This window comes from Stegostoma tigrinum, chromosome 34, assembly GCF_030684315.1.
Source record: "Stegostoma tigrinum isolate sSteTig4 chromosome 34, sSteTig4.hap1, whole genome shotgun sequence".
Classification (NCBI taxonomy): domain Eukaryota; kingdom Metazoa; phylum Chordata; class Chondrichthyes; order Orectolobiformes; family Stegostomatidae; genus Stegostoma; species Stegostoma tigrinum.
Window position 1 is genome coordinate 8,150,517 of NC_081387.1, and position 14,262 is coordinate 8,164,778.

At 45.5% G+C, this 14,262-nt stretch overlaps 1 protein-coding gene across 5 annotated transcripts in view; it reads right to left on the reverse strand.

Annotated features, from left to right (window-relative positions):
• LOC125467727 (collagen alpha-1(V) chain-like) overlaps positions 1-14,262 on the reverse strand; it is a 256,531-nt gene that overhangs the window by 137,070 nt on the left and 105,199 nt on the right. For all 5 annotated transcript variants that reach the window (XM_059639782.1, XM_059639785.1, XM_059639787.1 and 2 more), the window contains 3 exons: positions 12,557-12,610; positions 12,171-12,212; positions 7,351-7,413 (listed from right to left, as the gene is read on the reverse strand). In XM_059639782.1, the coding sequence (XP_059495765.1) occupies positions 7,351-7,413; positions 12,171-12,212; positions 12,557-12,610 (159 nt within the window). The remainder of the gene's footprint in view (positions 1-7,350; positions 7,414-12,170; positions 12,213-12,556; positions 12,611-14,262) is intronic.

The window sequence follows — 14,262 nt, forward strand, 5'->3', positions numbered from 1 at the left end:
TGTTGTGTTTCATTATCACTGTGCTGAATGGGACAGACTTCAAACCAGTCTAGCAATGCAAAAGTGGACATCTGTGTGATGTCCTGGGCCATCAATAACAGCTGAATTGTACTCCGGCGCAAACTGCAACCTTATGGCCTAGTATATCCCCAGACAACCATTACTATCAAGCCAGGAGATCAAACCTGGTTCAATGGAGAGCACAGGAGAGGATGCCAGGAGCAGCACCAGGAATATCTAAAACCTAGTTCATCTACCAACAGGACTATTTGCATGCCAAACAGCATAAGCAGCAAGGAACAGACAAAGCTATGTGATCCCAAAACCAACTGTTCAAATCTAAGCTCCAAAGTCCTACCACATCCAGTCATAAGTGGTATGGGACAATTCAGCAACTCACTGGAGGAGGAGGAGGCTGTACAAATATCCCCACCCTCATGGCATAAGAGCCCAGCACATAAGTGCAAAAGATAAGGCTGAAGCGTTTGTAGCAATCTTCAGCCAGAAGTGCTGAGTGGATGATCCATCTCAACCGCATTCAGCAGACCCCAGCATGACTGATACCAGTCTTCAGCCAATTTGATTCGCTCCATGTGATATCAAGACTCAGTTGGAGACACTTGATACTGTAAAACCTGTGGGCCCTGACAACATTCTGGCAATAGTACTGAAGACTTATGCTGAAGAACTTGCCATTCCCTAGCCAAGCTGTTCCAGCACAGTTACAAATTACGAGCTACAAATCTACTCCAAAATGCTAGAGACCTACAGGCTTAACACACTCAAATTGGCATGAAAATGGGAAATGAGCTATAAACCCCAACAGTTACATCAACCCGACATTGTAGAAAATTGCCCAAGTGTATTCTGTACACAAATCCATCCCAACTGCATCCCATGAGCCTACTCTTGATTATCAGAAAACTGATGGAAGGTATTATCAACAGTGCTATCAATGTTCAGTGATGCCCAGTTTAGGTTCTGCCAGGGCCACTCAGCTCCCGACCTCATTACAGCCTTGGCTCAAGCATGGACAGCCCTTGACATTAAGGCTGTGTTTGACTGAGTCAGACATCAAAGGAACCTTAGTAAAACTGCAGTCAATGAGTATCTGAGGGAAAATTCTCGACTGGTTAGAGTCATACTTGGCACATAAGAAGATAGTTGTGGTTGTTGGAGATCAGTCAGCTGAGCTTCAGGACATCTCTACAGGTGTTTCTCAGGGTAGTGCCCTAGGCCCAACCATCTTTAGCTGCTTCATCAGTATCCTTTACTCCATCATAGGGTCAGAAGTGGAGATGTTTGCTGATGATTGCACAACATGCAGTACCATTCATGACTCTTCAGATATTCAAGCATTGCATGTACAAATGCAGTAAGATCTGGACAGTATCCAGATTTTAGCTGACAAATGGCAAGTAACATATGCACCACACAAATGCCAGGCAATGATCATCTCCAGTAAGAGACAATCCAGCCTCTGTCTCTTGACATTCAATGGTGTTACCATCATCTGAATCCCCCACTATCAACATCATTTGGGTTACCATCGACAAGAAATACAAATGGACTCACCCCATAAACTCAGTCGCTACAAGAACAGATCAGAGTCTAGGAATACTGTCTCAGGGAACTTACCTCCTGATTTTTAAAAGCCGGTCCATTACCTACAAGGCAAAAGACGGTTGTGTGATGGAATATTTCCAGATGCCTGGATGCGTGCAGCACTACAATGCTCAAGAAGCTGAACATCATCCAGGAACAAAGCAGCCCGCTTGATGAGCATCGCACTCTCAAATATCCATGCCCTCCACCACCGACAGTGGTAGTAACGTGTAACATCCACATGATGCACTGCAGAAATTCACCAAAGATCCTTTAACAGCACCTTCCAAACTTGCACCCACTTCTATCTAGAAGAATAATAGCAGCAGGAACACCATCACCTGCAAGTTCGCTTCCAAGCCACTCACCATACAGTCTTGGAAATATATCGCAGTGTGTTATGTATAATTACTGACACACTACCTAATGCAAACCATTACTGTGTTTAATCATCCTAATACTGGACATAGTGCATGTGTATAACCACATAGCACTCATATGCCATACAGGAGACATACTGTTATCAGGTACAAACACTCAAACAGTCTGATGCACACTGTAACTGTGCATGAATACCCTACACTGTGTTTAATAGGGACTGTAATGGCTGTCACAACTCAACTGGGAAGAGTGCACTGATAATAATGCACCACTGTTCCACAAGACTTCATAAAATCTGTAAAATCCCAATTGACTACCAATGATACAAATCTGCCTAACTGACTGCTGTTCAGGACAGAAGCAATTTCAAATCTGGCAAACCTCTCCTGGATTTTAACTATGTAGTGACATCCAACTACCATTACAGTTTACAGTCCAAAAAAGATCCCTTAAATCATGTATAATCGCATTCACGCTACATAATACACTAACACACTAATACTGTATCATCATTCACACTGTACATAATGAACATTATAAGTCGTATCATCACTCACTGTTACTAACATGGATAACAGCTCCTATGCCTCACACTGTACATTACAAACACTAACAGTATACAATCAAACTTATGTTGTACATAACCAACCTATATATAATCACACTAATTATATAACACACACTATAACACACACTACAGTTGCTAACCCACTGTATTGGTGTATAATTAGCTTCACACTGTGTCATACATAACAATAGTATGTAGGCACTCTCACTGTACCGTAGCAGAGATAACATGTATTTCATCACCACACAGTGCATAATGCACACGGTAACTATATACAGTCATTCTTACACTGTATCTTATACATGATATAACTAAACACAATTACCTCCATGCTCTAAATAATGCACAAATACTGAATAGTCACTCTCTTCATACCTAATTCACTATAATTCCATAATTATCTTCATACTGTAATATGTATATGCTGTGTCTGTGCATTGAGACACTCAGTGAACATAGCACATGTAATAACTTTATATCATCTTTACACTACATAATACATCATAGTTATGTGTCATCAAATTTTCAGTGTCATTATGGCTTTGGAGTATCACTGGTACATTTACACAACACTCCACAGCAAGTGTAAATGATTCTTACACTGTCTATAACACACCATCACTGTGTGAACTAATCACTCATACGGTAACTATGTACCATAAATTATGTGATTACTCGTGTTGTACATAACTACTTTATCTTACACACCGTGCTTAACAAACCCTAGGTTTGTATCAGCACTCTTAAACTGTACATCCAGTACAGCTGTTTAGAATTACAGTTACACTATAACTCTGCATAATCAACATCACACAGACAAAATCAATATAGTGTGGAGCTGGCGGAACACAGCAGGTCAGGCAGCATCAGAGCAGCAGGAAAGTCGATGTTTCAGGTTTACTCTCTTCATCAGGACTGGGAAGGGGAAGGGAGCTTGGAAATAAATAAGGGGGAGGTGAGGCTGGGGGAAGATAGGTAGGATAGTGGAGTTGGTCAGTGCGAAGGGTCAAACGAATAGGTCAGAAAGAAGGTGGACAGGTTGTGTCAGGTCAAGGAGGTAAGGATGAGGACGAGGTTTGGAATTGGAATGAGGCTGGGGGTGGGGACATTTTGAAACTGGTGAATTTTTTGCTGAGGTCATCAGATTATAATCTCCTGAGGTGGATTGTGAGCTGTTGTTCCTCTAGTTTGCGTGTGGTATCATTGTGACACTGGAAGAGGCCCAGGATGAACATGTCAGCAAGGAAATGGGAGGAGGAGTTAAAATGGTTGGCGACCAGAAGATGTTGTTGGTTATAGCATACAGAACATAGATGTACCACAAATCAATCACTAAGTCTGCACTTGATCTCACCGTTACAGAGGAGACCACATCAGGAGCAACATTACAGTAGACAAGGATGGTGGATGTACAGGTGAATCGCTGTCAGATTTGGAAAGATTGATTGGGACCTAGGACGGAGGTGAAAGCAGAGACATAGGGACAGGTGTAGCACCTCCTGCAGTTTCACAGAAACGTTCTGGGTATGGTGAGATTGGTGGGGAATGTGAAACAGATGATGGAGCCTTGGAGTTAGCATTCTCTACAAAAGGCAGATAGGGTGAGAAGGGAAATTTCTCTTTGGTGATGGGGTCAGATTGGAGGTGGCAGGAGTGGCGGTGGATGATGGACGGGGTGGGGTGGCTGGTGGGGTGGTATGTGAGGACCACAGGGACTCTGACCTTATTTTAGTTGGGGGGAGGGTGTTTGAGAGCAGAGGTGTGGGAAATGCAAGAGATGCAGTTGAGGGCATTGTTAATCATCTGAAGTGTGGAAGTTGCGGTCCTTGAATTAGGAGGACATCTGGAAAGCCTGGGAATGGAATACTCCACCTTGGGAACAGATGTGGCAGAGGTGGAGGAATTGGGAGTATGGGATCACATTATTGCAGGAGGGTGGGTGAGAGGTGGTGTAGTCAAGGTAGCTATGGGTGTCGTGGGTTTGAAATAGATGTTGGTGCTGAGACGGTTACAGAGATGGAGGTGAAGCTGGAGATGGAGAGGCCCAGGAAGGGGTGAGAGGTATCAGAGATTGTCCAGGTGAATTTGAGGTTGGGACGAAAGCTGTTAGTAATGTTGATGAGCTGTTCAAGCTCCTCACGGGAGCACAAGGCAGCACTGATACTGTGATCAGCATAGAGGAGAAAGAGGTGAGGGATGGAGCCATTGTAACAGCAGAAGAGGGACTGTTCCATGTGCCCTATGAAGAGGCAGGTATAGCTTGGACCCATACGGGTGCCCATAGCCACCCCTTAGTTTGTAGAAAGTGGGCGGAGCCCACTTTCTACAAACTAAAGGGGTGGCTATGGGCACCCGTATGGGTCCAAGCAATGCCTGCTTCTTCACAGGATATGTAGAACAATCTCTGTTCCACTGCGAGGGTATCATCCCTCACCTCTTCCTCCACAACATTGATGATTGTATCAGCACTGCCTCGTGCTCCTATGAGGAGCTTGAAAAGTTCATCAACTCTACTAATATCTTTCACCCTACTTTTAAATTCACCTGGACCACCTGTGACATCTTCCTCCCTTTCCTAGACCTATCCATCTTCCGTAGCTGTCTCAACACCAACATCTATTTCAAACACACCGACTCCCATAGCTACCTTGACTACACTTCCTCTCACCCACACTCCTGCAAGAATGCAATCCCATACTCCCAACTCCTCCACCTCATCTGCTCCCAGGATGGAGCATTCCACTCTTGGACATCCCAGATGTCCTCTTACATCAAGGACCGTAACTTCCACCCTCCTGTCATCCATAATATCCTCAACTGCATCTTTTGCATTTCCCGCACTTCTGCCCTCAAACTGCCTTCCCCTCAACAAAAATAAGGATAGAGCCCCCCGGTCCTCAAATACTACCCCATCAACCTCCGCGTCTAAAATATCATCCTCCACCATTTCTGCCACCAACAATCCAACCTCACCACCAAAGACATATTTCTGCCCCGGTCCTATCTGCCCTTCATAGGGACCGCTCAGTCCTCGACTCCCTCATCCATTCCACACTCCCCATTAGCCTCACAACACTGGCACCTTTTCCTGAAACCACAGGAAGTGCAACACCTGTCCCTACACCTCTGCTCCCACCTCCGTCTAAGGCCCCAATCAATCTTTCCAAATCCAACAAGGATTCACCTGCACATCCTCCAAACTTGTCGACTGCATCCGTCGCTCCCAATGTAGTTGCCTCTACATTGGTGAGGCCAAGTGATCAATCAAGGCTTGGTGATCGAAACGCAGAGCATTTGAACTCTGTTCACTATAATCAACTGCACCTTCCTGTTGCCGACCATTTTAACACCCCCTCCCACTTCCTTGCTGACATGTCCATCCTGGGTCTCCTCCAGTGTCACAATGATGCCACACATAAACTAGAGAAACAACACCTCATATTCCACCTTGGGAGATTACAGCCTGATGATCCCAATATAGAATTCACCAGTTTCAAAATCTCCCCACTCCCCAGCCTCATGCCTGTCCAACCCTTCCTCTCTTCCCTGCCTCCTTGACCTGACACAACCTGCCCATCTTCTTCCTCACCTATCCACCCCATCGTTCCCACTGACCTCTGCACTAGCTCCTACTTGCATCCATCTATCACCATCCCACCTATCATCCCATAGCCCCACTCTCTTATTTATTTCTGAGCACTATTCCTCCTCCCCAATCCTGATGAAGGGTGCAAACCCAAAACGTCAATTTTCCTGTTCATTTGATGCTATCTGACCCAGTGTGTTTCTCCAGCTCCACACTATATTAATTATGACTCCAACATCTGCAGTTTCTGCTATCACGTGGACAAAATGGAGTGAAAAATTGCCCATTGGAGTTCTACGTTTCCAAGTAATTCCCATGTAGTTAGTGTGTTTGCCTGTGTTTTGGTGATAGATCTGGTATCCAACCATTCAGAGATCAGAAGATCTGGACCTTAAAGTCCCTAAATCTTTATAATTCTTTACATGACAATCATCCTTCCTCTCACACAGCGTGAACACACCCGCCACACAAACAGCCTCTCATGGAACAGTTCAGTGGTTTTGTGACCATTCTTAATGACTTTTTATTTTATTCAAAATCCCCTAACCACCATGATGGGATTCAAACTCATTCATTGCAGGGCCATTATGGGCCTGTGGGTGACTATTCCAATAACATTATACCATTACACTACCTCTAAAAGGGCAAAATGTCTCAATTTTGTTGAGTCAGAGTGCAGTGCGCACTCTCTGCATGTGCAATGCTGCAGACATTTCAATGGACTCAATGCTGGATATCCATTGAGTCACGAACCAGTCACTCACTGAAATGAGAATTCCTTGTGTGCGGAATGAACCTGCAAAGCTGTCAGCTCTGGCTGGGTTTTCCAAAGACAACCTCAGCTTGCTTTGCATTCTGAATCGATCAATATTACATCATAAAGAGCTGGAAGAAGCTTTAAATCAGTGGTGACAAGCCAAGACATTTTCTGTACAACATGTTTGGAGATGTCACTACACCTCTCTGGAGCAGGTGGGACTTGAACCTGGTACCCTTGTTTATAGGGGCACTACTACTGCAACACAAGAGCCCCTTCACAGCAAGTCGACTGTCAGATCAACTATTTTGTGTTTAATTAGCTGGCCCTCTTTACAATTGATGCTCACTGTTCCTGATTGGTTACATCTGGGTGTTGACTGAATGCCACAACTCAAAACTCCATAAAGTATGAGCACCGGACTGCTGTTCCACAGAGCAGACTAGGACTTACCCTCTCGCCCGGTTCACCCATGGGTCCGGGAGGTCCTGCTGCACCTGGGGGGCCAGGCTGACCCTGTCAACAAGACCATACAAAAAAAAGTAATTCAAGGCTAATACAACAGACAAGTTCCAAAGCCTGTATCAGCATCGCTATCACCAAGTGAACTTCCTCACCTTCTCAATTGCAATTGTCTGAGGGACAACGTGGCATGGAGCAGCAGAGGAATGCAGGAATGGAATTAGATCACGCTTGACTCACGAAGAGTCTGAGAGAGAAAGGCCAAAAGAATAGAGAAGGTGGTCAGCGAGAAGGAAAAAGAGAAAGGATTGCATCCAATATATGGGACAGAAATAGACCATCAGATCAACCAGTCCACTTAGGCCCCACTCAAACTCTAGCTTCCTTGTATGTCCAGACCTGTCGCCATAACTATCTATTCCCTTCTTCCTCATGCACTTGTCGAGTTTCACTTGAAATAAATCTCTACCACTCATATCAACCGGTCCCCGTGGCAGCAATGTTCACATTCTCATCACTCTCTGGCTGAAGTTGCTTCAGAATTCTCAATTGGATTTCTTGATGTTTGTCTGATATTGATGACCTCTGGTACATTTCTTCACTTGAGGTAACACTTGCTCCATATCCACTCTATCAAAGTCTTCCATCATTTAAAATACTTCTGTTAGCTAACCAATTAATCCTTCCACGACTCAGACTGCTAACCCTTTTCTGATATTTACACTGTCACATTCGTGGTATTATCTTTGTGAATCATCTCTGCACCCTCTCCAGTGCCTCTATATCCTTTCTAAAAACTAGCAATCAGAACTATACCCAGCAATCAAAGCATGCTCTAAAAGTCTCAATACAAGTTGAGCATAACTTAACCACTCTTCAGTTCAATCCCTCTACAAATATAGATCAATGCAAGATTTTCGCTTTTGTTAAAAACTTATTTGCTAACTTGCACTGCAACTTTTGGTGATTGCTGTACTTTTATTCAGAGAGGTCTTGATTCCTGTACTTCACTGAGACTTGACACTCCAACAGGCTTTCTGTCAAAAGGAGCAGAAGATCGAGAAGGGATGCAAGAAAGTAGGGAAAGTTGTGTTGATTGAGTGAAAAAGAGAGACAGGTAAGAACAGAAGGTGAGTGAAGAGAGAGAGACAGACAGTGCATGGGAAAAATGAGAATGACTCCAAAAGAAAGTTGATGCCAAATGCAGAGACTGTTCTGGAATCAAAGCTGAAGGATGCAGTAGGAATGGCACCATGAAGAAATGCTAACTTGGTCGGTGGAGGAGTATAGGCATGGAAACCATTGGACGAGTCCTGCAGGATTGTCCATGGTCTCCTGACAGGGCAGTGAGGGCCCAGGATTATGTGGTAATTAAAATGGCAGCCCCTCTGACAGTGCCTCACTCCTTTGGTGTGGCACAACCGAGGCTGCTGAGCTTGACAAGAGCCCAGCAGTATCTCCTCACTCAGAGGCTGGATTTCAAAGCAGGATGTATCCACCTTGGTCGCATACAGTCTCTTCAGCTCAGTTTTCATTTCCATCTCTCTCTGTGCATCCTCTCTTTTTCTCTCCTTCCACTCTCTGCTCTCCCTCTCACCATCTTCCACAGTCCCTCTCTCTGTCAGCATACTTTGCCCTCTCACTTTACCTATCTTCCAATCTCTTCTTTCCATCCTTCTTCCACCCGCCCTCCCTTTTCTCTTTTTCTACACTTCACCTGCTCTTACCCTGCCCTCCAACCTCCCTCTCTTGTAACATCTTCTCTCCAACTCCCTCTCAATATACATATTTGTCCCCACCTTTCTATATCTTCAACTCTCCCCTCCACACTTACTCTTTTCATCCTTCTCTCACCTTCTGTCACTCACTCTCTCTTCCAAATTTCCTCTCACACCTATGTCCCAATCTGTCTCCCCTTCACACTCCCTCTCTAGCCTTCATCCACTTGCTCACTGTCCACCACAATCTCTCTCTAACCTTGTTCTGCATTCTCACTTTGTCCTGAGAGACTGAAGGTCTGAGATGGAGGACTAGGGGGATTGAGAGGTTATGGGTGGTAGGAACTGAGAAATGGAGGGACTGAGAAACTCTGAGACTGAGGGATTGAGGCACTGAGCAGCCGTGAGACTAAGGACCGAAGGGTTTGAGGGGATGGGTACTGAGAGAAACAGGATGTGAGGGACGGATAGACTTAGAGAAACAGGGACTGAGGGACAGAGAGACTGATAGACGAAGGGATGGAGAGACTGATTGACAAAGTGGCTGAAAGGACTGACAGTTTGATGAGATGAAGGGATAACGGACTGAGAGTCTGAGAGATTGTGAAACTAAGGGACAGAGGGACTGAGGTACTGAAAGACTGAGGGACAGAGAGGCTTAGAGACTATGATACTGAAGGAGTAAGAGACTGAGGGATTCATCTGTTCTGGGACTGAGAAATTGAGGCTCTGATGGGCTGAAGGGACGAGGAACTTGGAGATTGAGAGACTGAGGAACTGATGGAATGAAAGGCTGAGGGATTGACCAGCTGACGGACTGAGTTTGGGAGGATGAGGGATTACAAGACTGAGAGACTTGGGGATTGCAGAACTGAGGCAGAGAGTGACTGTTAGACTGAGTGACTGAGAGACAGAGGAACTGAGGGGATGAGAGATTGAAGGACTGATAGATGAGGGATGGAGAGACTAAGAGACATGGGGATGAGGGGCAGAGAGACTGAGAAACTGAGTCACCAAGGGACAGAGAGACTGAGACTGACCAACCAAGACAGAAGGCATGAGGGACTGAGAAAGTGAGGGACTTTGAGGGATGGGGATTCTGAGGGATTGAGGAACAGAGGGACTGAGACACTGAGGAACTGAAAAAGTGAGGGACTAAAGGACAATGAGACAAAAGCCTAGAGACTGACTGAGAGACAGACGGACTGAGGAACTGAGCAGCTGTTGGACTGAGGCTCTGAGGGGATGATGGACTTTGTGAATGAGGAGCTAAGAGACACAGGGACTGAGAGGCTGAGGAACTGAGAGACTGAGGGAGTGCAAGACTCGAGCAGGCAGACAGAGAAACTGTGAGACGGGGGAGCTGAAAGATTGAGGGGCTGAGGAACTGAGAAATTAAAGGATAGAGGAATGACAGACTGAAAGACTATGAGAATGATGGACTGAGAGATGAAAGGACTAAGAGACAAAGAAACACAGGAACTGAGAGACAGGGAATAGAAATGAAGAGTCAGAGGGACGGGAAACAGAGGGACAGAGAAACAGCAGGACGGAGATAGAGGGATGAAAAGATTGAGAGACTAAGTAATTAAAGAACTGAGGTAACGAGGGACTGATATACAAAGGGACAGAGGTGCTGAGGGGCTGGAGGACTGAGGAATGGAGGGTCTAAGAGAGTGAGGGAATGAGAGATAAAGGAGCTGAGACAGAGGCTCAGAACTGACTGAGTAACTTCAGGACTGAGGGTCTGAAGCATAGAGGATCTGACAGAAGGACATTGAGAAACTAAGAGCTGTTGCATATTTGAGAGACTGGGGGACAGAGGGATTGAGGAAATGAGGGACTGAGAGACTGAGCGACTGGGACAGCTGACAAACAGGGACTGGGGAACAAAGGGAGACAGGCAGATGAGAGATTTTGGGACTGTGAGACTGAAAGACTTAGGGAATGCCGAACTGAGACAATTAGTGAATGATGGACTGAGAGACTTAAGGAATAATGGATTGTGAGACTGAGAGACTTAGGGAATGGTGGACTGAGAAACTTAGGGAATGATGGACTGAGAGACTTAGGGAATGGTGGACTGAGAGACTCGGGGAATAATGAACTAAGAGACTTAAGGAATGATGAACTGGGAGATTTAAGGAATAATGGACTGAGAGACTTAGAGAATGATGGACCGAAAGATTTAGGGAATGATGAACGGACAGAATGGGAGACTTAGGGGATGATGGATTGAGAGACTGGGAGTCTTAGGGAATGATGGACTGAGAGACTGGAAGCCTTAGGGAATGATGGACTGAGAGACTTTAGGAATGATGGACAGTGAGACTGAATGACTTAGGGAATGATGGACTGGGACTCTTAGGGATTGTGAGACTGAGAGACTGAAACTTCCTGAGGACTAAGGGACTGAGAAATATAGGGTCTGATTGACTGAGGGACTGAGGGGGGAATGAAGGACTGAGAGAATGAGGGACTGAGAGATAGAAGGGATTGTGAGACAGAGACTGGCTGAGGACCTGAAGGGGCTGAGGGACAGAGATACTGAGTGATGAGGTACCTACCGATGGTCTGACTGAGAGAGTGAGGAACTGAAGGTATTAGCGACTGAGAAATTGAGGAGCAGGCAGATGGAAGTATAGAGAAATTGAGAAACTGACGGACTAAGGACCAGGGGAATGAGGGACTGAGGAATTGAGAGATTAAAAGGACAGAGGTACTGAGGGAGTGAGGGACTGAGAGACTGAGGGATTGAGAGACTAAGGGACTGAGAGAGAATTAGACTAGAATGAGAATCTGGAAGACAGACCAGAGACTGAGCGAATGACTGAGGGATTAAGGGACTGAGAAATTGATAGACTGAGGGATGCAGGGTTGGAGGGACTGAGATGGTGGGAGCAAAGGACTGACAGACTTAAGGATGGATGGACAAAGAGACAAAGAAACTGAGTGACTGAGGGATTGAGGGGCTGTAGGAGTGAAATACTGAGGAACTAAGGAGATGAGAGATGAGAATCTGAGAGACTGAGCAACTACAGGATTCATAGATGGAGAGACTGAAGAATCCATGATTACATTGCAGTTACTTACCGCAGGGCCTTCTGGACCAGGAGGACCTTCCACTAACATTCCCTGGAAATAAATAGAGACACATCAGGTATCAGAGGAGTGTGGAGTTAGTAGGGAAAGGTGGGGGGCTGTGGGTGGTTAAACTGCAGTACAAACCAGCACAAACAGGAGAGCGAGAGGGTGGACAAAAAGGATAAGGGAGAGAGAGAGGAGAATTGGGGGAGGGTAGAAGAGTAGGTGAAGGGAGGTGATAGCAGTACATGAAGATGGTAGAGAGGGAAAGGGGAATGAACGAGGAGGTGAAATGGTTACCAGTGGGGTAGATAATTAGCGCAGGCACACAGCACTGACTTTGACAGACAACATAGTACACGGTTTTGACAGACAGCACAAACGCAGGTACTCACTGGCTCGACTACTGCCGGCTCCCCTTTCTCACCCTTTAATCCACTTAAGGCCATCTGGAAGAACAAAACAACTTGTCACAAAAACAAAAATGGTCAGATCCCTGTCTCAGATGCCTTGGGAGGAAGAGAAGGAAGAGGGTTATGGTCAGGGCAGAGTGGGGCCATGGTCTTTAAAATCAGCAAGTGAACAACAACCCACTCTTCACAGCCACAGGGCTACAGGCCTGAGAAGACACAGAGTGGAGTAGGTCATCAGTGAGGTGTGATTCATCAATTTTTAAAAAATTCATTCTTGGGATGCGGGTAGCAGTGGCTAGACCAGCATTTATTGCCCATACTTAATTACTCAGAGGACAGTTGAGTGTCACCCACATTGCTGAGGGTCTGGAGTCAAATGTAGGCCAGACCAGCCAAGGATGGCAGTTTCCTTTCCTAAACTACATTAGTGAACCAGATGGCTTTTTACAACAGTCAGCAATGGATTCATGGTCATCATCAGACTCTTTATTCTAGACTTGTTTTTAAGGGTGCAAGGGGTGGTGGTGCTGGAGGATCGGAGGGACCGTTGGATACTGGGAGGCAGTGAATACAGAATGTACATGTAGTACTACATTGTCAGGATTTTCCTGTCTTTGTGGTAGCAGCTCATTACTTTCTGTTCTGAAGGGTATCATAGTCAGATGCCAGTCCTGAGTGTGGCACTGCAGAGAACAGAGGGTGGGTGATCAAACCTGGATGATAATGACCAATAGGATGGGCAATGATCACTGAATAAATGGGCAATGATTGAGGTGGACACCCAAAACCCCTTTCTACCTTCTCTTTTGGAGAGTTTCCCCCTGTTGCAATCTAATCTGTAGAATCAACATCAAATCTTCAACAACTTACCTGTCTTGTAAACATTGCCTGATACAAAACATAAAAATTGCTGGAAGAACTCAGTAGGTCTGGCAATGTCTGTGGAGAGAGAACAGATTTAATGTTTTGATTCCAGTGACCCTTCTTCAGCTCTGATGTGAAAGATTAACTCTGCTCTCTCTCTCTCCATAGATGCTGCCGGCCCTGCTGAGTTTTTACAGTAATTCCTGTTTCTTCTTTTGTTTCAGATTTCCAGCGTCTAGAGTTCTTTGGTTTCTTTTGATTAAACAATGCCTGATGATGCCCAACCTCCAACAGTGGCATCATGGACACTGTGTTAACAGTTAGCTGGAATTGTCAGGCAGCTGACATCTCACATGCAGATGGAAGCTGACATTGGCATTATTTCAAGAGAGATATCCTCTGTCAGGCAATCAGAGACTGCATCACGGGGTGAGAAGGCTAAATATCACGTACGCAGGAAATAGGAATCACTGCTTTGCTGGAAATGTGCAAAAGCGTGACCAATCAGGAAGACCACTGCTGTAGGAAATGGCATCGCAAAGCTACATCAGCATGATGAGTTTGGTGGCAAGACTCCAGGGCAGTTTGGAATCCAAGTTGGAGGAGTTACATCTTTTATGGCAGATAGGCTGAGGGAGCAGCAGTCACAGACATGTGAGGCAATTGCAGCAGGGAGACAGTTAAAAGAACAGCAGCACTGCACTGAACAATCATAGGGTGACACCATGAGGGGTAGTGGGAGGGAACAGAAGACAAATGTCTCAAGACCGGCACCAACAGGAGATTTGTGGATGACGTGCACAGAGGACAGGAGATGACATGTA